Source organism: Diplotaxodon limnothrissa, linkage group LG2, assembly GCF_057381915.1.
Source record: "Diplotaxodon limnothrissa isolate DT_005_m linkage group LG2, D_limnothrissa_male_GT1.1, whole genome shotgun sequence".
Classification (NCBI taxonomy): Eukaryota; Metazoa; Chordata; class Actinopteri; order Cichliformes; family Cichlidae; genus Diplotaxodon; species Diplotaxodon limnothrissa.
In genome coordinates this window covers 23,678,141-23,704,602 of record NC_140597.1, presented here as the reverse complement: position 1 = coordinate 23,704,602, position 26,462 = coordinate 23,678,141, and the positions used below count along the sequence as shown (strand labels likewise).

Genomic DNA, 26,462 nt, shown 5'->3' with positions numbered 1-26,462 from the left:
TTTGTTTATCCTTTGATCTGAGACTTTGACAGAGAATCAATTTCTTCTTGTTTTTTTCTTCAAAATAAGTTTCTGTAAATTAATAAATTGAAATCGCTGAGCCTCAAATTGAAACATTTGCAGCTCATATCAGTGTGTTTTCACCTCACTTCACACCACAAATAGCAAAGCTGGATCACTTCGGGCCTGCTTGCATTTATGCATTAGCTGCTGTGTTTCGAGTCCTACTAAACATGGGAAGAAGAAATTGCACTCGTTTCTAAGGTTTTACATATCGGATGATAATAAAAATCTTAAAACGAGGTAAATATAACCTCAGATAAACAAAAACACTGTGAATGTTTAATTTGAGGAACGAATGTGTTTATTCCTCTGTGAGAGTTTACTTAGTTTACAGAATTCATTTCAATCATAGTGAAACATCTCATATATATGTATTTATATCCTCATGTGGATTTGTTTACGCATACACAGAAAGTCACATTATGTCCTAAAAACAGAGGAGTTAAATTGTTTCTCAACGCCAAAGCTCCGCATAGGCTTCACTGACCTCAGAGAGGCATGAAGAAAAACAAATTAAACTATCCAAGCAGGGAAAAACGAATAACAAAGATGAAATGGCTATTTGTTGTAGCACATAAACCAATAACTTCCTCTAATGTTCCCTAAACCACTGTTTTTCCTCTGCTCCTCACAAAGCATTTGCGGCAGTCACTCCCAACAAAGTGATATAGTGGACTAGCCGTGGTATAAATGGGATTTCGGGATCTCACGCTATTCTCCCGTCCAAAGCTTCATTTCACTGAGTCCCGGCTCCCCTGCTAAGTTCAGTAATGGAGCTTTAAATCCCCTCTGTTGTCGGGTCCTCACTCATTTTGCAACTGGGTCGATGATGGAGCTCCCGCTTCTTGTGCCACCTTGTTGATAAGACTTCACTTTGTGCCTTGAAACGCCACTGATTATTTTCTCTTCTCACAGTGGCCCCTGCTCCACTCCCTCCTGCAGGTTTTGAATGCTTTTCTCCTCACAGACATCCTTACGGCCATGCCTCTCACACTTGACTAATATATTGACGTTGCTGGTGTCTTTTTACGATTCTGTGAGCTTTTTACAGACCGTTGCTTTGTACTGTGGAAAGGTCAAAGCCAGAATCTCACTGTTTATCTATTGGAGAAGCTCGTTTGAAGCCATCACCCGTTACTGTAATAACACGCATGTGTTCGTGCTTTTCCTCAGAGTGTGTGTGAGCACATTAGAGGAAAACAACAAATGGAGAAAAAGTGGGAAAAAGGGAACGCGAGGCTGCGCGTGGGAAGTTTTCCCTGGCTTTGATCGTTAAGGATAGGATCTTTGTTTGGGGGAAAGCTTCTGTTTGCATGTTTCATGTTTTTGAGTTAAGCTGATGCCTGTTTGCTGAGAACTTTGAGGTAATTGTAGTGATTATTAAGGCGTGACTGAATGAAATTTTTGAGCTTTCAGAAGATGGCCTGACTGTCACCCTGTCTCACTCTTTCTTGCAGAGGCCTTTGACCTGGTGCTGCGCCACGGACGTAACTCCACCCTGACGATGCTGAAGTCAGAGTTCCCGACTCTTGCGAGCGGTGCCCAGAGCTCTGTGGGGCAGCTGTTCCTGGACATGTCGCTTTACATCCTTGGCTCGGACTCCACAGTTGACCACATGGTGGCGGTGCTATACGGCCGCCTCTTTCCGCTCACGTACCGCCGCCTGCTGGGAGGCAGTGGCACCTCAGTGTCCGAGGAGTGTGTAAGAGGAGCTTGGAAGGACTCGGGAGCATTTGGTCCTTATCCTAAACTGATGATGACTCGACTCTCTCGCTCCCTCCTGGCCACACGAGTCTTCCTGCAGGCGCTGAACCTGGGCATCGAGGTCGTCAACACCACAGACCATCTGCGGCCCGGCCGAGAGTGCAGCCGGTCCCTGCTGAGGCTGTGGTACTGCCCGCACTGCCAGGGCATGCTGGGGCCGCCGGCCTGCAGAGGCTTCTGTCAAGCAGTGATGCACAACTGCCTGGGGGGAGCTGCAGAAGTGCAGCCTCATTGGAGGAGCTATATAGATGGACTGGGGAAGTTGGCTGGTGCCATGAGGGGAGAGCAGGATATGGAGGCTGTTGTTCTTAGACTGCCCACAATGATTAAACTGGCTCTCAAACACGCCGTGAATACCCGCAGCCACCTGAACACCCTGGTGAGTCCCGTACACTAACACACGTACACACTGTAAGATGTGCTTTTAAACTGAAGAGGAATAAATCCAGAGCGATGTCACAACTTGGACCTGCTTTATGGTCATCAAATGTGATTTGAGCTTGGTATTTATCATCCCTCTGCAAATGCAATGTTACTTTCTCCGTCTGCATTTGTTTGTATTCCCAATAAAACTTTCTTCGAGTCATCACTCGAATATGAAATTTGCTGCAGGCCTGATAAAAACCACGCACAGGGCCTTTTATTTATTTTTTCGCTTGTTGGTTTAGCTTTCCAGCCCCGCATGCTGCTGCCTATTTAAATGTTAAAGGTCTGCAGTATGGGGGCTCTGTTGTTGAAGTTACAACCTGCTAGAAGTCTGGTCTTTCATCTGAAACCCTACCAGAAAGGTCCCAGCAGCTTACAATACTTGCTGCTAGGGCTGCTCAATTAATCGAATTTTAATCACGATTACGATCTGGGCTTTCAACGATCATTAAAAATGACTGAGCCGATTATTAGCCCCTCCCTCCTGCTTTACTCTCGCACTGCTCCGTGTGGCAAATCGAGCGCACACAACAATTAAGAGCAGCGGTCCCCAGCCTTTTTTGCGCCACGGACCGGTTTATGCCCGACAATATTTTCATGGACCGGCCTTTAAGGTGTCGCGGATAAATACAACAAAATAATACTAGTACCGGTACCGAAAAAAATGAGATTTATTCATAACACATGTGAAAATACCGAGGAAAACTGAGTTAACGATAAAAACGATAACAAAATAACGCTGAAAACCGATAAAAACCCTGAAAACTATACATTTCACACCTGAGCCTCAACTCTCGCGGCCCGGTACCAAACGAGGTAAAAAAACTTCAGTGGTGTGGAAACATTATGGGTTCGCGGAGTCTGACGTGGATCAAGTAGACATAGAGTGTAAACTTTGCTACAGTGTCGTAGCTGCACCACAGAGCAACACTGCAAAGTTCACTAAACATAGATGTTTATATTTTTCATTTATTTTTTATATTGCGAACATTTGCACTGTTATCAGTATTTGCACACTATTTTATATTATTTTTTGACAATCTTTAAAGTCATTATTCAATACATTGTTATTGTTAAATAAATATCGTCAAATAATCGAGATCTCAATTTCAGTGAAAATAATCGTGATTATCATTTTTGCCATAATCGAGCAGCCCTAGTTGCTGCTTTGAACACTACGAGATGAGATGTTGCTAATCAAGGCAGCAATCATCTCATTTTGATCTCAGCAGGTTGGAAGAGAACACAGCTACAAATATCACCTCAGTTGTGGCCATGAGACGAAAACACTTGATAACCTTGTTTATCTGGATTTTCAGTTTCGAGATGATTTGAATAAATTTCTCTGAATGTTGTTTATTTGCTTGTTTTCTGGCCTATAGCGCATAATCACTGCAGTCCTCTCACTGAGCCGACCCACTTTCCTTCTGCGCACATTAAAAGACTGCAAATGATTCATTTATATTATTCTATAGTGTTTTAATTTTACCTGAACTCTTGGTATACCTATAGCAGTAATGTGAGAGTCTACATATTTTTTTCACCTTTGATTTCACTAAATCTCTAATCGTGCGAGCAGAGATTTGGTGACACCTCCCGCTGTAGTATCACACTGATAGTATGTATGCTTGTAACCACATTAGACCCGCTGAGTCACATCCTTTTTCAGCGTTCGGTGCTGAAGAAGACAGGCTGAGACGTTTCTTCTGCCTAAGACAGCAGGCTGCAACACATTACTTCTCCACATCCAAAGCAAAAATGCACTTTGGGTGGAACTGCATTAAAAGGAGAAGCAACAAGCAGGCAAGAGAGGGATGAAGACTAGCACGTATCAGACAGATGCTCCCAGCACGTCTCTCTGAAACTTGTCTCTCACTTCTCAGCAGCGGTGACCCGTTATGTGTAGCGTTAACTGCAATAAAACCATCAAGTTGGTTCTTAGCCCACATGCGAAGTCAGACAGAACTGCTTATGAAATATGAAAGGCCCTTTCTGCTGGGGTTACAGAGCTGGATGTGCTTTTTCTCCTGGATATCTGCTGAACTTTTCACTCTCACACCCTGAATCCCCACAGTGACCAGGTTTTCACTCTGAACCCATCATTTATTAACGCACAGGTTGACCTCACTTACTCTGCAGTGTGAGGGTGTGGCTGCATCTATGAATCACTGACTTGTGGGGGAAAGCTCACTTTCTTCTGTGTGTGTGTTTGAGATATTTTTTTTCTGTTGCTACATCCGGGTGGTAGGGTCAAACTTTGGCATGAAACATAAAAGCATGGATCTATCCTGCCTTGTATCAGCGGTTCAGCCTTCGCCTGGTGGTTTAATAGCACAGGCGATATTTTCTTGGCATACTTTGGCTGCCTTAGTATCAGTTAAGCACCATTAAAATACCACATTCTTCCTGATTATTGTTGCTGACCTCGTCTATCCTTTTATGACGTCAGTGTACCCATCTTCTGATGGGCCTATGCACCATATCACAAAACTCAAACAATCCCAAACTGGTTTCTTGAACATGAAAATGAGCCCTATGGTGAAAAAGCTCCCTCCCAACAACCAACAAGCAGCTTTATAGTTTATCCTGTTTGGTAACATGTAGAACATCAGCTATAAGAAGAATGATAAGAGAAAAAGCGAGAAGCAGTAAAAAAGTTTTTTAAATGAGAAGAATATACAGAATTGCAGGCAGGTGACAAACATGGTGACACCCAGAGACAGCTGTGGCTGCAGGGACTGGTTTCATGTTGTCTAACCAGCTGTGCGGTTCTTTTTAAAATCTTGATGGAATTTCTTCAAGGTAGTTAAAGATGACCGTTTTGTGGTCATTACACTAACTTTTTTATTGTCACCCCACAAAACAAAAACAAATGCATGCACTATTTCTTTAATTACAAATTTTGCCACAAGATCACATGATGACGAGGTGACAGCAATTTAAAAGGTTGAAAGTAAATCGTGGACATAAAGCGTGGATGTAAACGGCAACATGATTGTTTGGATGGATTTTCAGATATGATGTACCTTTGAAGCCCAGTTTTCACTATAAATGAAACAGATGGAAAAATTTGAATTTTCAGAAATGTTTATTCGTCATGGAAACTAAAACTGTTGGCAGAGCTGTCAAAAATGTAACCTGAATTAAATGGTGACTTGTTGGGGATAGATTGATTGTCCACCACAGCCTATCAAAATCATTTGCAGGGATACCAAACAGGAAGTGAGTTCATATCACAGTAATGCTTTGATCTGTGGGTCATGGATTTGGGCGCTTCATTTACAGAGGAAATATTTACATTATGTGGCGATTATTTGGCAGTGCAGTAATCATTTTGCCTAAAATAGCGCAGATGAATCCTCAGACCAATTCTCACCAAAGTTATCAGATTGATTTTAGATGTTTATACAGCATGTGTCTGTTACAGCCAGTTGAAATCAACACCAGATGGCCTAACAGGAAGTTTTTCATCTGCTGGCACCAAACTTGGAGCATGGACTCTGCACTCTTACTGGGGTTCTCCCAAACATTTCATCATCTTATAATGGTGGGGGGTTATGGCAGCTTACAGCCATGTTTTTAACATGATCAAATAAAACTCGCTGCAGCTGCGTTATCAAATAACTTTGATTTCTAATCTTTTTAAAAAAATCACAGCCGTGGTGATTTTTTCACTAAGAGGAACCCTTAAGTAATATTCTCGTGATACAATATTTTGTACAACAGCCTAATGGATCTACCGTGCCTTGTTTTGGGGTTTCATGTGATTCTACATGTGGTGCAGTTGTCGTAGCGATCTCGCACTTAACCTTCCCGCCAGTCAGAGTGCAGACCCCTGTTACTAAGGGCGACAGACGGATCGACCCTATCTGAGTAAGAGAGTCCTCAAGGTGCGAGAGAGACATCTCTTCTCCGCTCTGCGAGCTTGAAACATGTAACTCTGCTGGCGAGATGACCACTCATCGTCCGCCAGCCCACTCCTTGGCATGTTAACATTCATTTCCTCCAACTCCAGCGTGAATCAGCCAATGTTCAGAGAGACGGAGAGGGCAGCCAAGAGCCCTGCAGCTCCAATCTATTCCCCTGTCAACTTCCCACCCTTCTCCTGGAGTTTGATGTCATCCACCTCCGTCTCCACATCTCATCCTCAACATCCCCCCCCCCATTTATTTCTTTTCCTCTCTTTTTTTTTTTACGCACTGCTGTGAAAGACGATGCATGATTTATGAAGCTCTATTTTTACCAGTTACCGAGGAGAAAGAAAGGAGAGAAAGAGGGGACAAAGAGACGGAGAGACGAAAGAATAGAGTGGGAGGGGGGAAGTGTGTGAAGAGCAAGCCCAAGGGGAAGGAGGACAGGAGAGTGTGGAGGAGACATCCATCACCCCTCGACCCCTCGGCTGAAAATGAAGACGGGAAGTAGGTTGAGACAGAAATATGATGGATCTGACCAAGATTAGAGGAGATATACTGCGGAGTACATGACTTATGTGTTGTTATACACTCAATGCAGCTGGGTGCTTAGTTTTAAGTCTAATATCAAATAGCTCTTTGTGTGCCTGTTGCAGTTTTTGTCAATAACACACTCTTTTCATCAGCTGTCTTTATTTGGTGGCTTTCCCATTGTGCTCACACATATCAGAGGCAGATCAAATCACATCCAAACTGTTGCTTCAGCGAGAAAACAAGAAAACGAATTAAATCTTCGCTGCATTTTTATTGCCTATTAATCCGTTCGAACAAGTGCGAAACTACTGCAGAGAAACGGGAAGCGCAGCCAGCTCTGAAACCGTTGATACCATCAGAGCCAGCATCCAGCCAATCAGATTTCCAAACGCTCCAACATATTTCTAATTTATCAGCTATTTCTTAGTTATTTATCTAGTCGTGTTTAAATATTTAATTGATGCATAATTAATAAAAGTCATGTTTAACTGTTCAATGCAAATTATAGAAGATGATTTGGGATGTTTAAAGGTCCCAGAGGGATCATTCTGTAGCTTAACACTGTAAATTATGATAGATTTTTATCACTCACCAGCCCCTTCTTTAGATACATCTTACTAATACCAGGGTTGCTTTAAATCTTCACACCACAGGTGGTGGATTTTGGTCCATACTAACATGACAGCATCACACTGCAGATTTGTCAGCTGCACGTTCACGATGCAAATCTCCTGTTCCACCACATCCCAAAGGTGCTCTGTTGGCTTGAGATCTGTGACTGTGGAGGCCATCTGAGTACAGTGAAGTCACCGTAATGCTGAAGAAACCAGGTTGATATGATTTGAGTTTTGTGATATGCTGTGAAATCCTGCTGGGAGCAGCCATCAGGAGATACTATGCATAACGACAAGATCAGCAACAATACTGTAGTAGGCTGTGGCATTTAAAAGATGGTCAGCTGGTACTACGGGACTTAAAGTCTGCCATGAAAATGTGGCCCACACCATTATACCTCTACCAACCTGAACATTAACACAAGGTAGGATGGATCCATGCTTTTATGCTGTTTCTGCCAACATCTGACCATACCAGTCAGATGTTGCAGTGTTTTCCCAGTCTTCTGTTGTTTGGTGAGCCTGTGTGAACTATACTCTTAGTTTCCTGTTCTTAGCTGAAACGATTGGCATCTGCTGTGGTCCTCTGCAGCTGAAGCCCATCTGCTTCAAAGTTTGTTGTTTAGAAGCTCTTCTGCATACAGCAGGGAATGCAGAAGAGCATACAAGCCTCACCGCATTCTATCTATTCTCCTCTGAGCTCTGACATCAACAAGACATTTTCAGCCAGAAACTGCGGCTCACTGGAAATTTTGTTTTTCAGACCATTGTCTGTAAACGCTTCTGATGCTCAGTTTGAACTTCAGCAGGTCATCTTAAATCCACTGATGTGCTCTCATGTTATTGGCTGATTAGATCTTTGTATTAATAAGCAGTCAAACAGGCATACCTAATAAAGAGGCTAGAGAGTGTGTATCTGTAAGCCATGATAAGGAAGCCCAGCAGTTGAACTAAAATTCTTCTTGTGCTACTGGTCAGCCATGTTGGAACATGTCTGAACTATTTTGAGCTGTTTTAACTACTAGTTGAATTAAATGAATTGTGTGCAGAGTACCAGTCAAGTTTGACAAACATTAAAATGTTCCACTGACTTTCATTAAAACAATGTTTTTTCCACACAAGTTGAACTTGTAGATTGCATCAGACCAAAGCCGTGGCTGGAAGCTCTGATAGGAAATCTTCTGTGTGTTCTTGCTTATTGCAATGACCTGAGCAGTGGTCAGATTATGCAGAAGTGCCTACAGACACTGCGTTTAGGGTTAAAACATCAAATCTCATATTCTGTTTGGAGGCTCATCTGTTGTCATTGATTGGCTGTAACAGATAAATGGCTTTGAAAATCTAAAATCCGTCTGATAGTTTTTGTGAGACTTAAAGATCAGTTGTTAAAAAATTGTGGCCTTTTTGATTCAAAGGGGAGGTCACATCAATCAATTTGACCAGATACAAGAATTACTTCCAGCTAATTAACACCTTTCCAGTTATTGCAGCACCCTCCAAGTAGTGACGTTTTTTGTTTTTTTGATCTAGCAATACAAAGTTTGCTTTTGCTAAACTGCAGAACGGCTTTGATTGTGACCTCATTTCATGTCTGCCACTTTTCACTGTGATTGTGATTGGCTGTGTGTGGCTCAAAAATCGATTTGATAACTTTAATGAGACATTTATGAGGCTTGCTCTGAAGATCTCTGTGCTGGTTTTTCTAAAGATTGGGAAGAAAAATTATGATTTTTTTTTTCTTTTTTCATGAGATAAAATGTGATGGAAATGCTTTGAACTCTGCTTGATCCAAGGAGTCCAACAGTACCTCGTTTTTGAAAACTAGGCACATGGTTCAATAGTTTAACTCCAACCGAATGGTGATGCCGGGGTGCTTGATGTGCATACATGAAAAGAATTAAGAGACTGTCCACAGTTAATACTCTTTATTTTCAAAACTCTTTATTATATGACTCTGGGTGGCTGGATTTCAGAGAAATAAAAAGGAGGAAGAAGATAAAGATGAATAAGAAATGACAGAAACAGCGGCGGGTCCTGTGCAGGCTTTTGTTTGTTTAGCTGAGCTTTAATAACAAATGACTAATTCTCTAATTTAAAAATTAATCAAAACCAACTCGGCTTTTAAGTCTAATTCCCTTTCTGGTCATCACTTGTATGTTGTATAATTATTTATAATATGGATACAAATTTCAATTTGAACAACATCCTTCTCACTAAAGAGCCATTTATCAAATGCTTTCCCCATGCAGGCAATTAGCTCCTCGTTGCAGGGGGCATCTATCACATTTCTTGGACTTGTTTTCCATCTTACTTGAATAAAACATCAGGATTTACACCCCCCCCCCCCCTTGATCTGCATTGGGACAGTGTTGATAAAATCAAAAATACATCATGCTTTAATAGCTTTTCACAGTCTCCGAATGCTTCAGGAATAGTAGCACAGTGAGTGAGGAGTGTGAAATCCATTTTTCCAAAGAGTGTCTCCATACGCGTGATTCACAAACAAGTTTCATTTTAAATTAAACTGTCAGCTGTACATTATCTGTTTTAGACATTAACATCCTCCTTTCAGCTCAGCGTTTAGTCACTTGTGTGTTTTTAGCACTGATAGTTTTGCTACGGGATTTCTGTGTTCACTGGTCCATGTGCGCTTTACATTACTGCTCACATTTCCCACACTTCACCTCTGGCTCAGAAAGTCCCAACCAGAGGGTACATGTACCCCCTGGGGTACCTCTGGAACTGCCAGAGGGTAGACTGTGGAGTAGCTCAGCTAATTTGAAAAAAAGTTTAAAAAAATGCAACACAGACAGTATATGTGGGCAATTTCACCAATAGGTCAGCATGCTGGAACTTTTAAAATGATGCTTCACCTTTGAAAGATATCTGTAGATATTTATACGGCACACATTACAGTGAGAGCGAGAAACAGGAGTCAGGAGCAGGAGTGATGCTAAGATAGCACGAGTGTAGATGTCACAGGGCGTGCGGGAGATTTATGAGCTCAGTTAGCTTTAGAGCATCTCCTCTGGTATAATGGCTGATAACCATTAAGGAGAGAAAAAATAAGAAGAGGTTCAATAGTAGGATGCTTTCTCTTCTCAGAAATCTCAAAATGGATCATGTTTTAAGTGGTTAAGGTTTTGCTGTGCTAGCGAATCAAGCTAATAAGTCAGCCTCGGGCATACAGCGGAGCTTTATGTAATTCCTAACATTGATCACTACAACAGAGAAACACGGACCTGTGACATGTTTTTGAAAATTCTTTTGAATGTGATCATAACATTTTCTGGAAACACACGTGAGCTACTGAAATCCTCCTGAGATCACAACAGTGATATCAGACAGAAATGAGAAAATCTGACAATAATAAAGAATAATTAATAATAATAGAAAAGTGATGATTTTTTTTATACATTTCCACTATAAAATAATGTCAAAATCTACGTACTAACAGTTCACTGTAAATTAATAAAAGTTCATCAAAATGCAAGAAATTAAGTAGAGCCCGACCAATATATCAGTCTAATATTAGACATTTGCTGATATGTCCGTATCGTACAGTGGCCCTGAGAGTCCAAACGGACTGCAACTTAAGAAAACACCAGCATTAAGAAAAACGCTGCAAAAGCACACAAAACACAACGGAAATAGGAAAAAAGAGATTTCCAAAAGCACAAGGGAAGTGTTTCTGGGGAGACAATAACCTGACGGACCAGTTGCAGGAACCAAAACATGCTAGGTAAGTATTTTTTAATCTGATGATTCATATAATACTGATGACGGATTTTTAGGCTAATAGTTAGGCTAACACACTTACCTCTCATCTTTTCTTTCCTCACAAAACCGATAGATCCTCCACTTCTGTGTCTCCCAGCGCAACTCTTAGCACATTTTGGTTCCTGCAACTGGTCCGTCGGGTTATTTTCTCCCCAGAAACACTTCCCTTGCGCTTTTGGAAATCTTTTTTCCTATTTCTGTTTTCATTTTTTCTATTTCTGTTTTATTTTTTTCTATTTTTGTTTTACTTTTCCTGTTTCCATTTTTGTTTTTTGTTTTCCTATGTGGTGTTTTCTTAAGTTGCAGTGCATTTGGCCTCTCAGGGCCACCATAGTATCAGCATTTATATTGACCAATAAGCAAAAAAACTAAAAAGTTAAAGTAAGACAGGAGAAATACTCTTCAACCATGTATTAGTGACAATAAAACAAAATTAATTTTAAAATGAATTGTTGTATTATTCTAGTAAATAATTACACATAACAAATGTTAGGGGAAATCTGCTTATATTTCACGTGTCTACAAGAAAGCATATCAGAAAATTGTTATTGGTCTGAAAAAATCCAATGTCAGTTGAGCTCTAAAGTGGAGTGTCTAATCACCATTTAATATGTCGAATGAAACCTACACTCACATAAAACTACGCAACGTTAGCTCAAGAGAGAGGGAGAAAATGACACCAGCTGGCAGGACGGGTTAAACGATGCCCCTCTCTAACAGTTCATGCAAGCACAGGGTCAACATGGGCATGCTTATGCTGTGAAGGATTTGCTTGCTCACGTCTGTTGTAATTGTAACTTGAACATGTTTGACAAAAATACGTTTTTTTCTGTGCTGGAAAGAAACCAGATCAGTTAAAGGACGATCTCAGGTGTGACTGCAGTGTAAAGAGGAAAAGCTTCGTTCCTGACAAATCTGTTAAAAAAAGCCTCAGTACATGTTTTTCCTAAATAAAATGCAAGCATAACAATACATTTCCCCCCCGAAGCCATTAGGTTGCTTCTGTCATACTCATTTCAAACACAGAGCCTGATAAACATCAGCGTTACCGTGTGAGCAATTGCTTCACTGTAAAGCTCTTCCTTCATAAAATCCAAGCCTCTGACCAGATATATACAGATAAGAACCAATGTGAGCTGACGGGCTGTTTTCATTCTCAGAAAAAAAAAACAGGCACCTAATAAGCTCTCAATCGTTGAATTTTGTGCACGTTAGCACGTTATGGTTGTGATATGGTCTGGGAACATGTGGGTAATAGTCACAAACTAAGGCTACGTTCACACTGCAGGTCTTAATGCTCAATTCCGATTTTTTGATCAAATCCGATTTTTTGTCTGCGTGTTCACACTACAAATAAAATGCGAAAGCAAACGCGCTCTAGTGTGAACGCTCAAAGCGGCCGCATGCGCAAAAGAAGACGTCACACACAACGCGGTGTGTTTAGACCCAGAGCAAACAATATTGTTTGACAGATGGCCGTTAATATAAAGACTTCGGACTTCACGTTTCCCAATTTTTGCTTTAAGTTATTTTGTTATTTACATAATAATGTAGATAACCTAATAATGATCCTTATTGCTGTTTTAGAGAGGAGCGGTGCTTCAAAGGATGGTTGCAGATTTCTGTCAGAATCTGCAGATTATACAGTACAAATAAAATGTTCACGTTTCTCCAACGTTGTCTTCCCAACAGTTTCACTGACATCTACACTGGATGGCCAGGAAGCGTTCGCGATGTCTTCTCTGGCGCTGATAATTGGCTTCAGTCTTGTGTCGGTGACGTAAAAGGCGGATTTAATGCGACCTGACCGTTCACACAGCAGTCGCTTTCTAAAACATCGGATATGTATCGGATTCAGTACCACATACGAAAGTGACCCAGATCGGATTTGAAAATATCGGATTTGCGCCGTTCACACTGTCATAGCATGATCGGATATGGGTCGCATAGGGTCAAAAAAGTCGGATTTGATGCGCTTTCACCTGCAGTGTGAACGTAGCCTTAAAGACACCTAATCCTACAACCTTGTAGCCATGAATTTATTAAGAGAGACCTCACAGTTATAAAAGATACGTCAATTGGTTTATAATGTGCCAATGAAAAATGAGTTATCTTATTTGAAGTCTGTTGTCTGTGTATAAACCAAGGTCGGGGCCAGTGAAAGAAACACTAACGTGCATGTGTAGTGAGCTGCACTCATGGTTCAGGAGCCACAATTAATATTGTAACACCTGAACTCCACAAGTTGAAATAGTTTGCTAAGAGAAAAGGATTTTAAATGCGCTCTAATAGTAACCACAGCTACGGTTAATCACAGCCACTTTAAATCACAGCGACTTCAGATCTTTGGCTGTGGTTGTGAGTCAGCCAGCAAAGACTGACGCAAGCAAAACTTTTGAATCAAACCCAAGTCCGACAATATCTTTCAGCCCGAAAGACTCGATGACGGTAAAAATAATAATAAAAATTGATTAAATAAGATTAAAATAGAGAGGAAATAGTTTTCTTGTTAATCTGGAAACATTTGTTATGATAACTCAGATGATAGCGATGATGATCTCGCAGCCTGAGATCATCTAATCAAAGGCTGTTGGGAGTCCCACAAACTCGTTTTAAGACCAGAGGTGATAGATCTTTTAGAGCGGTGGCCCCCAGGTTGTGGGATGCTCTCCCTCCATCATTACGTTGCCTTGATTGTATTTATTCTTTTAAAAATCAGCTTAAGACTCATTTATTTAGATTGGCTAAATAAATGACACAGCACAGCACAAATAAACACACAGCACAGACTTGTGCTGTGTGTTTGATTATTAATTTATTTTATGCATTTCTGTTTTATATTACTGTGAAGCACTTTGTGGTATTTATCCTGTGAAAAGTGCTATATAAATAAATTGATTTGATTTGATGATGTGTTCACTGAGCACGCATGATTTCCTCTGTGTTGAACAAAAGGAGATTCATTTGAAACCAGATATTTTCATGTAAAGACATAAATTAAATTGACAACAAAGCATGTTTAGCACTGTTGGCTCGCAGTGAGAGGTTCCTAGGGTTAAAAGAAAGTTAATGTTATTTGTCTCTGACATTCTTAATCTAAAAAAGTTTACTTCCTTAAATTAAAAACAAAAAACTGCTAATTTCAGCTCCTTTCCAGATGCCCTTCCTGACATAATTCCAAAGGAATTTGTGTTTCCTCCTGGCATCAAACCAGGAATCTTTTACTTAGGTTGGATAAAAGTGTAAACCACTATTGTGACAGTATGGAGTGACGAAGAGGACCCAAAATGCAGACACTAAGGAACGTGGAAGAAAACTTAACAGAAAGCGAGCCATTTATTAAGGCTGGGAAAAGATTACAAAACAAAAGTCAGAGGTGAAGCTAAACAATAACCTAAACTGGGGAAACTGAAGATAAACATAAAAATACCAAACCATGAAACTTGGTGTGGATACAAAGATACATGGAACATGGACAAGGGGAAGCAAAACTAGACACACTGCACATAGGACAAGGACTTTCACAATAAAACAGGAAACAGAGTGGAATGCAGACATGACAACACGAATGTGATAACATAGGACACACAGCATGAAACACATAAAGGGTGAGGGAAGCTTAAATACAGGGGTAGAAAACACAAGGGGAAATCTAATAAACAAATGAAGCTAACTTAAGGAACTTAAACATAAACATCAACATCCAAAAAAACTAAAACTTGAAACGCTGGGTCAACAGACGCAGGAACGTGACAGCTACACTATTTAGCCAATTTCTTCATAAAGTTTATACAAAAATAGAAATGAATTATTAAAAATGAAAATTTGCATATCAATTTAAAAAGCCCATGCAAGTGTAACATATAAAAATCAATGTGACTCCCTAATAATGAATAAAAAGTTGAACAAACAAAAACAAAGGTAAGCTGAGCATGTCAAGGACATAAAATCTATCATCAAATTTATGAGAAGGCCCTGCATTATAAATAGGTTTCTAATAGTGATTTAAAAGAAGCCACTGACCAAGTAGGCCAGAGTGAGTCTGGCAGGTCGTTCAACAATCGAGGAGCCCAAACAGAAAACGCTCGATCGCCATTTATCTTTAAACGTGAGGCTGGAACAGTTAGCGGGATCTCAGGCTGCACACAGGTCGGCACAAGAACAGCAGCTCTAGTGTGCACTCTGGAGCCAGGCCGTGAAGGGCTTTAAAAGGAGTCAGTAAAATCTTAAAATCAATTCTGAAACAAACGAGCAGCCATCGTAGACTCGTTAAAACTGACCTTGACGCCGCATCCTGAACAGTTTGAAGTCTATTCATTGATTTATGATTGATACCTCTTTAAAAAGGGCATTACAATAATGCAAAGATGACATAAAAGCATGAATTTATAGACAATCCAGATTTTCTTTTTCTGTGTACAGTGTGTATTTCAGCAAAAGTTAGTTTCTATGCTGGTGACAGGAGGAGGATGGGGGCTGAGTGCTGACTCAGTCTGTCCCCTGAGCCTTGACTTCTCTGGAGCACGAGCATTACTCACTAAATTTTCTCCAGTATGTTGTTACAGCTGTGCGTGGCATCGTGCCATCCTATAACACTGATAGTATCGTCTTTGCTCCTGAAACCGTTTGCTTATTAAAAACTCCTCGCGATCATAATGAAAGCAAAAGCCCGATCTCACATTAGTCCCAGCGCTGTGTGCAATTCCATTGATTTGTTTGCGGTGCATCTCTACACCATGTTTGCACATGCTGAGCCCAAAATGCAGGTGTGCCAGTGCAACCAAGTGTGGGCTGCGAGGTTTGTGTGACTCGTACTACTGGCCGCCAGCACCCCTCTCTTCCTCTGAGAGAAAGGCACAGGCTGCCCGGTGCAGATAAAAGTGTGCAGATATTTCTGAGCTGTCCCGCTGAGGCAGACTTTATCTGCAGACTCTCCTGTTGGTTGTGTTAGTCGAGCCCTGGGTAATATTAATACCCCACTAATGATAAGATAAGATAAGATAAGATAGAACTTTATTAATCCCTCGGGTGGGTTCCTCTGGGAAATTCGACTTCCAAAAAAAGCACAGCAACGACCAAAGTTACAGTTACAGAACTGTTATATATATATATATATATACACACACACACACACACACACACACACACACACACACACACACACACACACACACACACACACACACACACACACACACACACACACACACATATATAAATACAGAGACAAATATAAATAAAATATACAAAGGGGATAAATAGAATAAATAGGAATAAAAAATAAAAATACAAGTGAATTGCACATTTCAAGTATTGAGCCCCTTCCTTGAAGAATCCGGAAAACAATCGGCGGGGATGGGGTGGGGCTATGTTGGCGTGCGTGCTGAATCAGTCCTCTCCCTTGTGCCACAACTTCCCTACGGCTTCCCGAGAATGCTCAAACAAAAAGGAGAAACGCAGCTCCGATCACATTAATCATGGCCCGTGGAAGCACCGGCAATTGCTCCAGGCACACGAGAACAAAAGTATCGCACGAGAGGAAGATGTGGAAGGAGAGAGTGGGGTGGGAGAAGCAATGAGCTCAAATAGGTGTGTGTGTGTGTGTGTGTGTGTGTGTGTGTGTGTGTGTGTGTGTGTGTGTGTGTGTGTGTGTGTTATATCCCCTTAAGCACACGGTAGGGAAGATGGCTAGTCAGGGAAGCTGTGTGTTGGTAAATGCCTAGTGCAGGAGAACTCAGCCATCTGTGACTGTCAGGAGTGTGTGTGTGTGTGTGTGTGTGTGTGTGTGTGTGTGTGTGTGTGTGTGTGTGTGTGTGTGTGTGTTATATCCCCTTAAGCACACGGTAGGGAAGATGGCTAGTCAGGGAAGCTGTGTGTTGTAAATGCCTAGTGCAGGAGAACTCAGCCATCTGTGACTGTCAGGAGTGTGTGTGTGTGTGTGTGTGTGTGAGTCTCTAACACCATCCTTGGATGACAAGGCTGTATTGATTAACCCTGATGGTTCCGTGTTGCAGCCGATCAGCATTTCAGTGTGTCAGCACGCGTGCGATAAATGAGCGCATGCGCTGTTGTAAGATATGCAAGTGCTTGCAAAGAGTATATTATGTAGGCGTGTGTGTTTATCATGTTAATGGGATTAGGTGCATTATGCAAAAATGAATCATTGCATGAAATGATTCATTTTTGTTTATGCTGAAAAGATCTGTGTGCATGCATGCATTTCTCTGTGTGTGTGTGTGTGTGTGTGTGTGTGTGTGTGTGTGTGTGTGTGTGTGTGTGTGTGTGTGTGTGTGTGTGTTATGTGGCCTCGGTTAGCTCCAGATGAAGATGTCCGTCGCTGCTCTATCGGATCCCATCAGTATTCAGCGGCAGTGATGCCAGCCTTTTCACTTAAAGGGGAGCTGGGCACAATTAGCTGTTAACATTACATGGCAGAATTAAGCCCGGCCAGTATTCCCCAGGGAAATTAAACCACCGGCAAATCATTAAACCACAAGCTAAACATTAACAGCCATTTGCATTTTTATTGCACCTGAAAAGAATGTGCCAGGTCCGTTATCTCTGAGAGACAGAGAAGGACTCCTTATTTATTATTGTTATGTTGTCTCTCGTGTGAAACACAATGGCATTTATACAGGAAAGAAGCAGCAAAATGAGAGGCTGGAGGGGTTTTTTTTTTTTTTTTGGAGTGTTATGATTACAAATTCGAACATGGCTGGCAGAGGATACAATGACTTGTTTGTTATGCAAATCCCGGTGCTTTCATCCCTCCCAAAAATAAACAATTCCAAACAGATGACAATTTGCAGAGGCGCTCAGCTGAGTAAGGCCGGCAGTTTGGTACTGACAGGCTCGTACCGTCTGCAGTGTCACCGCTGCTTGAATGAAGAGGCTTTTAGGAGCAGGAAGTGGATACAGTGCCACATAAGTGGTGATGAAGAGGTTCTGGGGAGAAGTGAGATCTTCCTTTCTAATCTCCTCTCTCTCTTGGGCAGGTGAGCGGGATGTGCGGACAAACTCCTCAGCGGGCCTCTCGCTCTGTCGGATCCCCTCCGTCCCAGCCTCCGGCCGCCGCAGCCCGTGGGGCTCAGCCGTCATCCTCGGACCCCGACGAGACGTTGGCAGACCTCCGCAGGTGAGGAAATCGGGCGCCAGGACAAGACCTCTTCCTATGATGAAGCGATTCTCTGTCTCTCCAGGGTGCCATGGGGGCAATATTTTTCCCTGACAGACAAATATTGCCCCTGACGCTGTCGACAGGTCCGCTCCTGCTTGCGCGCGATGCTTTGGCTCGGTCTCTCTCCGCTTGAGTATTTTTTTTTAGCACTTCTGATGCAGTAACAGGCTTAAATGAACAGTGTAATGACGCCCAGCGGGGGCTGCTGGCCTCAGCAGCACAATGGCCAGATTAATGTCAATTAGGAATAGAGACACTGCTCATTTTGGCCTCTTTTATTCTCTCCTTCTCCAGGGGGATCTAATCGAGTTGCTTTCGCTGCTATCAAGCTGAATTCCCTCTCTTGCACTTTCCCTGCCTCCTTTCGCTGCTGTTTTCTTCTCCGCTCACTAACAATGGTGTTAACTGACGTTTGTATTCTTTGCCTTTGTGTTTCAGGGACTTCATAACCAGCCTGAGAGGCTTCAGCTCCTTTTATAGTGGTCTCGGGGAGGCCTTATGCAGCCGCGAGCCTGCTCCAGTGAACCACTCCCTCTGCTGGAACGGGCAGGAGATGACAGACAGGTAAGGCGGGGGTCTGGTTTTTGTTTGCAGACTGCGAATCAGCACTTCACAGTTTATTGGCTCTCTCTAAATGATCGCTTATGCAAACACTTTGCTCCCATTCTTGAATTCCCAGCCCTCTAGCTTCACATCTAGGAGTGTAGGTGAACTGAAGGGCAAGTTTTCCCAGAGCTGATGAGCTTCCCACAAGGCCCCCCCACTCCCACCGTCTCACCCACTGAGTGCGAGTGTAAATCTTGACTTTGGCTCTATGGGATGTTATTAATGTCAGGAACACTGTCACCTTCTTCTCGCTTAGTTAATTGCCGTTTCGATCGCTCTCTCCTCCTTCATCCAGCGTCTCCTGTGCACCCCGCAGAACAGCATTCGGTTTCCACAATATTTCATTTCACCCCTGTCCTTTGGCTTCACACATCACAACTCTCAGCGCTCTTTCCGCCTGCACCGTCAGCTGGCCCCGATTTCAATTTGGCTCACATAGTTACAGATATCATAGGATTTTTAGGCTTTTAAATCATGTGTGGAATTAAATCAGTGTAGATGCACAAATTCTAGTATAAAAGCACTGGGGGATGTTTTAAGTTCCCAAGGATGAAGGAGAATAAGTTCAGTACTTCTTGCACAAAGATATAAAAAAAAAGAACCCGAGTCTGAGGAGGAGATATCAGGCTGGCAAGGGGGCAGAGCTGTCCTGAGGGGATGATTACAAGCTGGACCAAGCAGTGCGACAGGAAGGTGCAGGGGAGGCAGGAACAGGAGACAAAATGATGGAGAGATTGCAGTGTCTCGCGGCAAGCAATTCTCCATGTCACCTGCGAGGGCATATGTCTGCAGATTCACTCTGGTGCATTTTCACTTCGAGATTTGTTCTGGATCATCTTCCATTATCTCCTGAGATAGGACCTTCTTCAGAGCCAAATGTGGCATTCATTCAGTGCATTGTCTCATGCAGATAAATTTAGACCGGGTGGGTGGGGAGGATAAGCACTGGAGGGGTCGGGTGCTGAATGTCTCTGATACTTGAGGAGTGATCTGTGGAGCTAAATGAGGCGCCTGTTATCGGGCTCTGTTTACCATCACACCTGGAAGCCAGATCAGAGGAGGAACACTTTTCACCACATCAAAGAGTGTTACCGTGCTAACTGTGATAAAAACGTAACGCCGTATCAACTCAAAACATTCCTCTTTTGGATCTACTGACAGTGTAAATTCATGTGTGTGTGATAATTGATTCAAAGATAAGATTCGGTGTCGACCGTGAATGTTTCATTTTGGGGATTGTGACGATGGAGACTGAGAGGAGGTCAGCAGATATCATATTTAAAGAGTTTCAGCTGCTGCCATGTTGATTTTTGCAGCCAGAAATAAGCAAATGTGGTCCAGAAGGATAGCAGCAAGACTGAAAGTTAAGGTTTACAAGGTGGTAGTGAGACCTGATGCAATGTATGGTTTGGAGATGGGAGTGACCAGAATGGACAGCAGTAGAAATGAGACTATCAAGCTGGGAAGGTTTGAACATGTGCAGAGGAGGGATATACTGGAGAAAAGGTGTTGAAGATGGAGCTTCCAGACAGGAGGAAAAGAAGAAGACCTCAGAGAAGATTCATGGATGTAGTGAAGGAGGTAGAGTGAGATGAAAACAGGAGAAAGGACATAAAGATAGAGTGCTAAGTTAGCGAGTTAGCTGTCCCTAGCCAGCTTAGCTAGCAAGCTGCACCCGTGAAGCACAGACACTTGCTGCAACAGGCACCAGCAGTATAACACAGATAGGTGGAGTCGAGTTCTAGGTCACAGCCCAACTGTAAGCCTAAATCCACATGGATGGGAGCCGGATTCAAGTGGCCACTAAAGGAACTGCAGTTTTTGGGGCTTCAACTCTGTTTTCAGCCTCAGTGGCTGCCACATGCTCCGTGCCCACTGTCATCCTTTAGCATTGTGTTAAATTATAGTTGTCTGAGAGCCTACAGCACATGCTATGCTAAATGTCTTGTGAGGCCTTGAGTTGAGTCAGATACGACTCTTTATGCTAACACTCTGCCAGCGGCAATGCTATTTAGATATATAGACACTTAAAGAATAACAGAGCCTAATGGGAAAGTTCAGAGTTTTAAGCTTGTATCAAATTTATTTTTAAAAACTGGTTCTACTTAAAGAGGTGAAGAAAGTTGAAGCATCACCAAAGGTATTTCCATTCTTTCTGAGGAAAACATGAATTCCCTCAGCAGATTTAATCTAATTGTGTAATCAGAGTCCCCAACTTTTCTTTACAAGGAAGAAATGCCATTAGTGCCAAACTGGGTCAATAAAAAGCAGAAATGGTTTGTCACACTCTGACAGACTCGACTGAATTCATGACAGCTGATGTGATGTGGTACATGTAAGAATTACTGTGGCCCCAAAGACATCATACACAATAATGCATATCTGTATATATGTTTTTTCAGTCACAGTTGATTTAAAGCAAATGATTTAGTACCTCCGTCAGCTAGAACAATTTCACCCCACCCTCAAACATTAACCTCATGGTCTAAAGTTAAGGCAACACGAGCTTCATAGTCAGTGTCATGTTTCGTCTTTGCATGTAGGGTAGCAAAACCAAATTTTACGGCAATCCATCAACAATTTCTGAGAAAGTTCAACCTGGACCAGTGCAGACTGGCCAAGAATCGAGATAAGTCGTTTCAAGGAGCCATTAAAAGAGAACCATTATCCTCTCCCTTAGAGTCTCCCATGTGAATATGCTGTTACTGAGGTGGATGCTCATATTACAAATGGTCAGTGGTTCAATGATTTCAGCATATGTACAATAAAAGCTAAGGCTTTAAGAACGTTTGTACCTGCCATGTGAACGGCACCGTATGACAAAGTTAACGTCAGACTGTCGCTTGCAGCACTTTCTGCCGGTCGTGCACCGCTTTTTGAAACCTGCTGCGTTGTACTGTTGCTACGGCAGCTAGGATGAATAAAACGAGTGCATAATTGTGTCAGTTTTTACCACCATTTTAATGATACATTAGTACAGAAGAGCGGAGCTACTGATGATGTAAAGTAAGCAACTCCGCCCACCTGCTGTTCAAACTTGACATTTACAAGGGGTCAGCCAGTTGGAAGAAATCTGGCTTAATTTAGTTTAAAGGAAAGGGAAGGATTGAGTATTAAAGAATAATGAGGATTATGTTGAAGTTAGAATCATGCAGCGCTCCAAAAATAAATGTATAGAGCATAATGCGCCCACTTTAATGAGACTTAAGTTCACCCACCCGCTGCTCCATCACAGCTGTTTGTATGAACTCTGAATTTTGTGTTTTCTCAGTGCGACATTAAAACAAAGGAACAGTGTTAATAATCACGTGTGTGTCTGTGTTTGTGTGTGTTAGACAAGATTCTTAGGCACAGAAAAAGGTGTTTGTATAAACGTGTGTGTGTGAATGTGGCTTGTAGTAGGACGTGTTCTTCTACTTCTGCGGGTTATTTTGCTGCGAGAGATGGCAGCCTCACACTGGACCTAATGGCAGCGTGGTAATTGGTGTTACATTAGATTAAGTTATCGCAAGCATGAGGCGATGTGATCAGCTCTGCTGGCAGCGAACAATAACACAAGCAGGATTGGATAACGAGCCGAGAGTCGACAACTGAGACTATCGGCGGTGAAAAACGGTTTAACGGTGAGACACGCTAAATTATATTGTGGTAAAATTATCTGACAGGCACTTATCATGTGAAACACTAACCTGCCTCGGCTTCTTATCGTCACTCAAAATCTCCCCGTCCTAATCCTCCCTCCTCTTAACCATATTTCCTCTTTTCCTCTGCTTAAGTGATCACACGTTTTTCCATTATTCATGTGATAATTAGCAGCGAAGAAGGGATGAGATCATGGATAATAAGAAGAATAAATAACTGGGGAAATGTAATTTGAGTTTAATGAAAAGTCTGACTTGGAGGAGAATGAAAGACTGATGAAAAGAGACGGCAGCTCATAGGTGTGTGTGTGTGTGTGAGTGTGTGTGTGAGTGTGTGTTGGGGGAGTGTGCCCACAGGGCTGTTTAAAAGAGAGAGAACAAAGGATGACCTCATACTTTACACACAAACACACACATGTGCACAGATTCTTTTTTCAAGGCCCCTTTTTCGCTCTCGCTAATCTACTTCCTCTAAAATAGTTCGTCCTTCATCTTTTCAAACATTTACAACAACACGGCAGACGACATTTACGCTGCAGCGTGACATCCACTGCGGCACCTGAGAGAGATGTCTGATTCAGGTTCACCTAAACGTGCTCGTCTCAGTCAAGCAGAATTAGCCGGTCTCATCCTTCCGAGCGTGCGGTGAGGAAGGGGTTAAACCCTTGGGACTGTCAGAAGTGAAAAAAAAAAAACACACCTGCAGGAAAGTCTCAACATGAAAGAACAGCTGTGAAGAAATCTACCTTTCAGACATCCCAGCTCCTCCTCTTCATAGTGTACACAAGTGTAAACAGAGCAGCACTTCCTCAGTCGTACATTTATGCATGTAAGAGCCTGCCTGTGTGCTGCTTCTACCTAAATATACCCTCACAGCTAAAGCAGGGCAAAAATACATCTCTGCTAATGTTCTCTCATTAACTTCAGATGATTAAAAAGCTACTAACTGAGCAGATAATGTGCATGAAATTAATCAGCAGCCAAACTTTACATGATAGTTCAAGATCTTTGGGGATGTTTTCGGCACCCTTGAAACACTTAAAAATGTCAAAGAAGGTGGTAATGTAACAGCCTGCCTCTTAAAGGCAGATGTTCAGAGTTAGCGTGTGATGAGTGATGAATTGCAGCCTTTATAACTACATTAACAGCATTAAGCTGTCTTTAAACAGCAGATCTTGGATAAATATCAACCCGCCTCTGGTTTTGTAGCTGTAGCTTCTCCATTGAGGGAAAAGTTGGTTCTTTGGTCAGAGCTCATTGACAAATGAGTTTTTTAGCTCAGGAAACTAAAATCCAGAAGACCTGAGATTCCTCTTATCAACACTAGATGGTGATAAATCCCTGTTTGTGTCTTCCACAAAGGTAGCTTAGCCTGAAGTCACTGAAGCTCTTCAGAGTTTCATAAACATAAGGCTTATTTAAGCATTTTCTTCCCGTCCTTTCAGATATCCTGGGCCCGGCCTAAAACGACTGCACCCCAGCTCCGAGTCCAGGAGCAACAAGCCGCCTGAGCCGGTCATCAGCCAGATCATAGACAAACTCAAACACATCAACCAGGTGAGCTGTGCTCTTTTATTTCCTTCATGGTTATAGCTCCGGCTCTGCAGAGGTGGGATAGTCCACTCTCCCATTAGCTCTGCTTCTTGGCTCACAGTTGGACACTGATTCCCAAGCTGCTGGAGGCCCTGCTCTGCAGCTCCTGTGGGGGTCAGCACAAGCCAAGTAAAGATTTTAAATAAGGATGTTTTGTTTACTATTTTGCCCTTTTAAAACACAGCAAAACACTTGTGACTGGAAACTGTTTTTAAAAAAAGCTCTTCCTGGACACAAATTCTCCCGCATGGCAGCCAGAATATGAAAGGATGCGTGTCCTCCATTCACAAAAGGCCCAGCTGTCATCAAGGCCGAAGCCCTTGTTTTTTTCCCACCACTTCCGCTGGCATGTAAACCACGGTCGGGGCAGGCTGGCTTTGTTCAGAGATGCAGGATCGAACTCACGTATCAGCCCACAGATCTGCTGGCACTTCCTGATTCTTGGTGGTTGCATTTGTAGCTGTCAACACTTCTAGCTGACTACCCCTCGCCCCCTCCCGCATGCATACACACATATGTGTGCATGTTAACACGAGTCTGTTTGAGCTTTAGGATGTTGTAGCCCTGTCAAGGTGGATTCCCCTGTTTAAAAGGGAACCTGGGAGATCTAAGAAGTAGCTCCGGACCCTTCTGCACTCCCCGCTGACAACCAGAGAGCCTCAAGAAAAAACAAAATTGAGAGGGCTGTGGGTTGAAACTAATTCTATCATTTACTTCCACAGTATTACTTCATTCATATGTGTCAGACGCCTCCTGCTGCCTTCAAACGCCACCATACCTGATTCATCCTGGCTCTACATACGTTGGGCAGTTTAAACGCTCATTCCTAAAAATGTGGGTCTTATTTTTTTTATAGCTTTGGCCATCTTTTCTGTGAGCTGTGAAGACGTTGGACTCACCAGAGAAAGTTCCTGACATTCACTGGGGAAAGAAAAACTGTTTAACCATTTTATTTGGTGCTAAAACGCAAAGAAAGCATAAAATGTCAATAATAATCCCTAAGTGCAGAGACCAGGATGGATGTTTTGTGTAATAATTTCAGTGTAAAATCAGTGTGATCACCTGACTGTGCATTTTTTGCCCTTTCAGCCTTCTTTGGAGGAATTTTGTACACTATTATTATAAGTAGGAGTGAGAGCCAAAATGACCAAAATAAAAGCCAAGCTGTAATAAACCTGAATTATCCTGTAAGCTTAAAAACACAGGACATACCCTTTAATGTAATAAGTCTTTCAAAACTTCCTGCATCGGCACAGATAAACAATTGTAGCCATATGATTACAAGCAGAGCTGCTGCAGTGCAGACTGTTTACCATCCTGATAGGCTTTTGATGAGATTTTGCAAGAAAATGCAGTTTAGTGAAATGACTGAGCTCATTGTGTTATAGATATTGAGACAATCCCTTGGAAGCATGAACTCAGTCAAGTCATATGTTCTCAGTAACCTAATTTCCATTTCTAATTGGCTCGCATGTTGCACTGATGATGTGGCAAACATGTGGACATTTATGGGGTTTTTCTTCTGTTTACACAATCGGTTAATATTTATGCAGATTGACCATTCGCAAGGGAGCTTTTAGTCTCATATCTGATGACCGTGCAGCAGAGTCAAGCGTGTTTCTGCTTCGGCTCCCCTTCCCTTCAGGTCTTAACTTCAATGGCCTGGATTAACATCTGACAAAAGAATGACTGCACTTGATTGCATATTTCATGTGCAGTAAAACTGTTCATGGCTCACAGCCATGCTTTCCCTCCCCCCTTTTGTTGCAGAAATTGGTTTTAAAAATATTAGTGTAATCCTATCACCATTATACTTGGGCGTGCAAAATGACAGGAACACCTTGTAATGTTGTGCAATCTGCTGCAACAGTCCTGCTGTAAATCAGCCCACTGAGAAGTTTAAAGTATTGGAATTTTAGGGGAAGATGACTCACCGAGTTTATCTTGATAGTAATTTGTAATTTTCTTGTAACATCTCTTATCAAAACATATGAAACTAATTCGTTTTCATAAAAATAAAATTACTTTTGCTTTAGTTGGAGCTCTGAGACACAATAAAACTGCTAATCTGCACAATGTCCATTTACCTGACGTTGTTGTTAACATGGTAATAGATCTAATGTTTATTATTGCCACTGTGGGGGGGGGTGGCATGTTAGTATGGGAGCTCAACCAATAAACTGGTAGAGTGATGTTAATAATGGGCTTAATTTCTAGAATACTGTGGCTGCAAACCCAGCACAAACTCTGACCCCTCCACCACTGTTCTTGACAGTTGGTAAGAGATGTGCTCTGTTCGCTTTTCTCCAAACATGGCGCTGTGCACTACGGTCAAACATCTGCACTTTGGTCT

General features: G+C 42.2%; 1 protein-coding gene across 1 annotated transcript in view; it reads left to right on the top strand.

The window, feature by feature from the left end:
* Positions 1-26,462, top strand: part of gpc3 (glypican 3) — a 130,430-nt gene that overhangs the window by 75,336 nt on the left and 28,632 nt on the right. The window contains exons 3-6 of the mRNA XM_085368512.1: positions 1,521-2,206; positions 18,088-18,227; positions 18,708-18,833; positions 23,962-24,073. Coding sequence (XP_085224638.1) covers positions 1,521-2,206; positions 18,088-18,227; positions 18,708-18,833; positions 23,962-24,073 — 1,064 coding nt within the window. The remainder of the gene's footprint in view (positions 1-1,520; positions 2,207-18,087; positions 18,228-18,707; positions 18,834-23,961; positions 24,074-26,462) is intronic.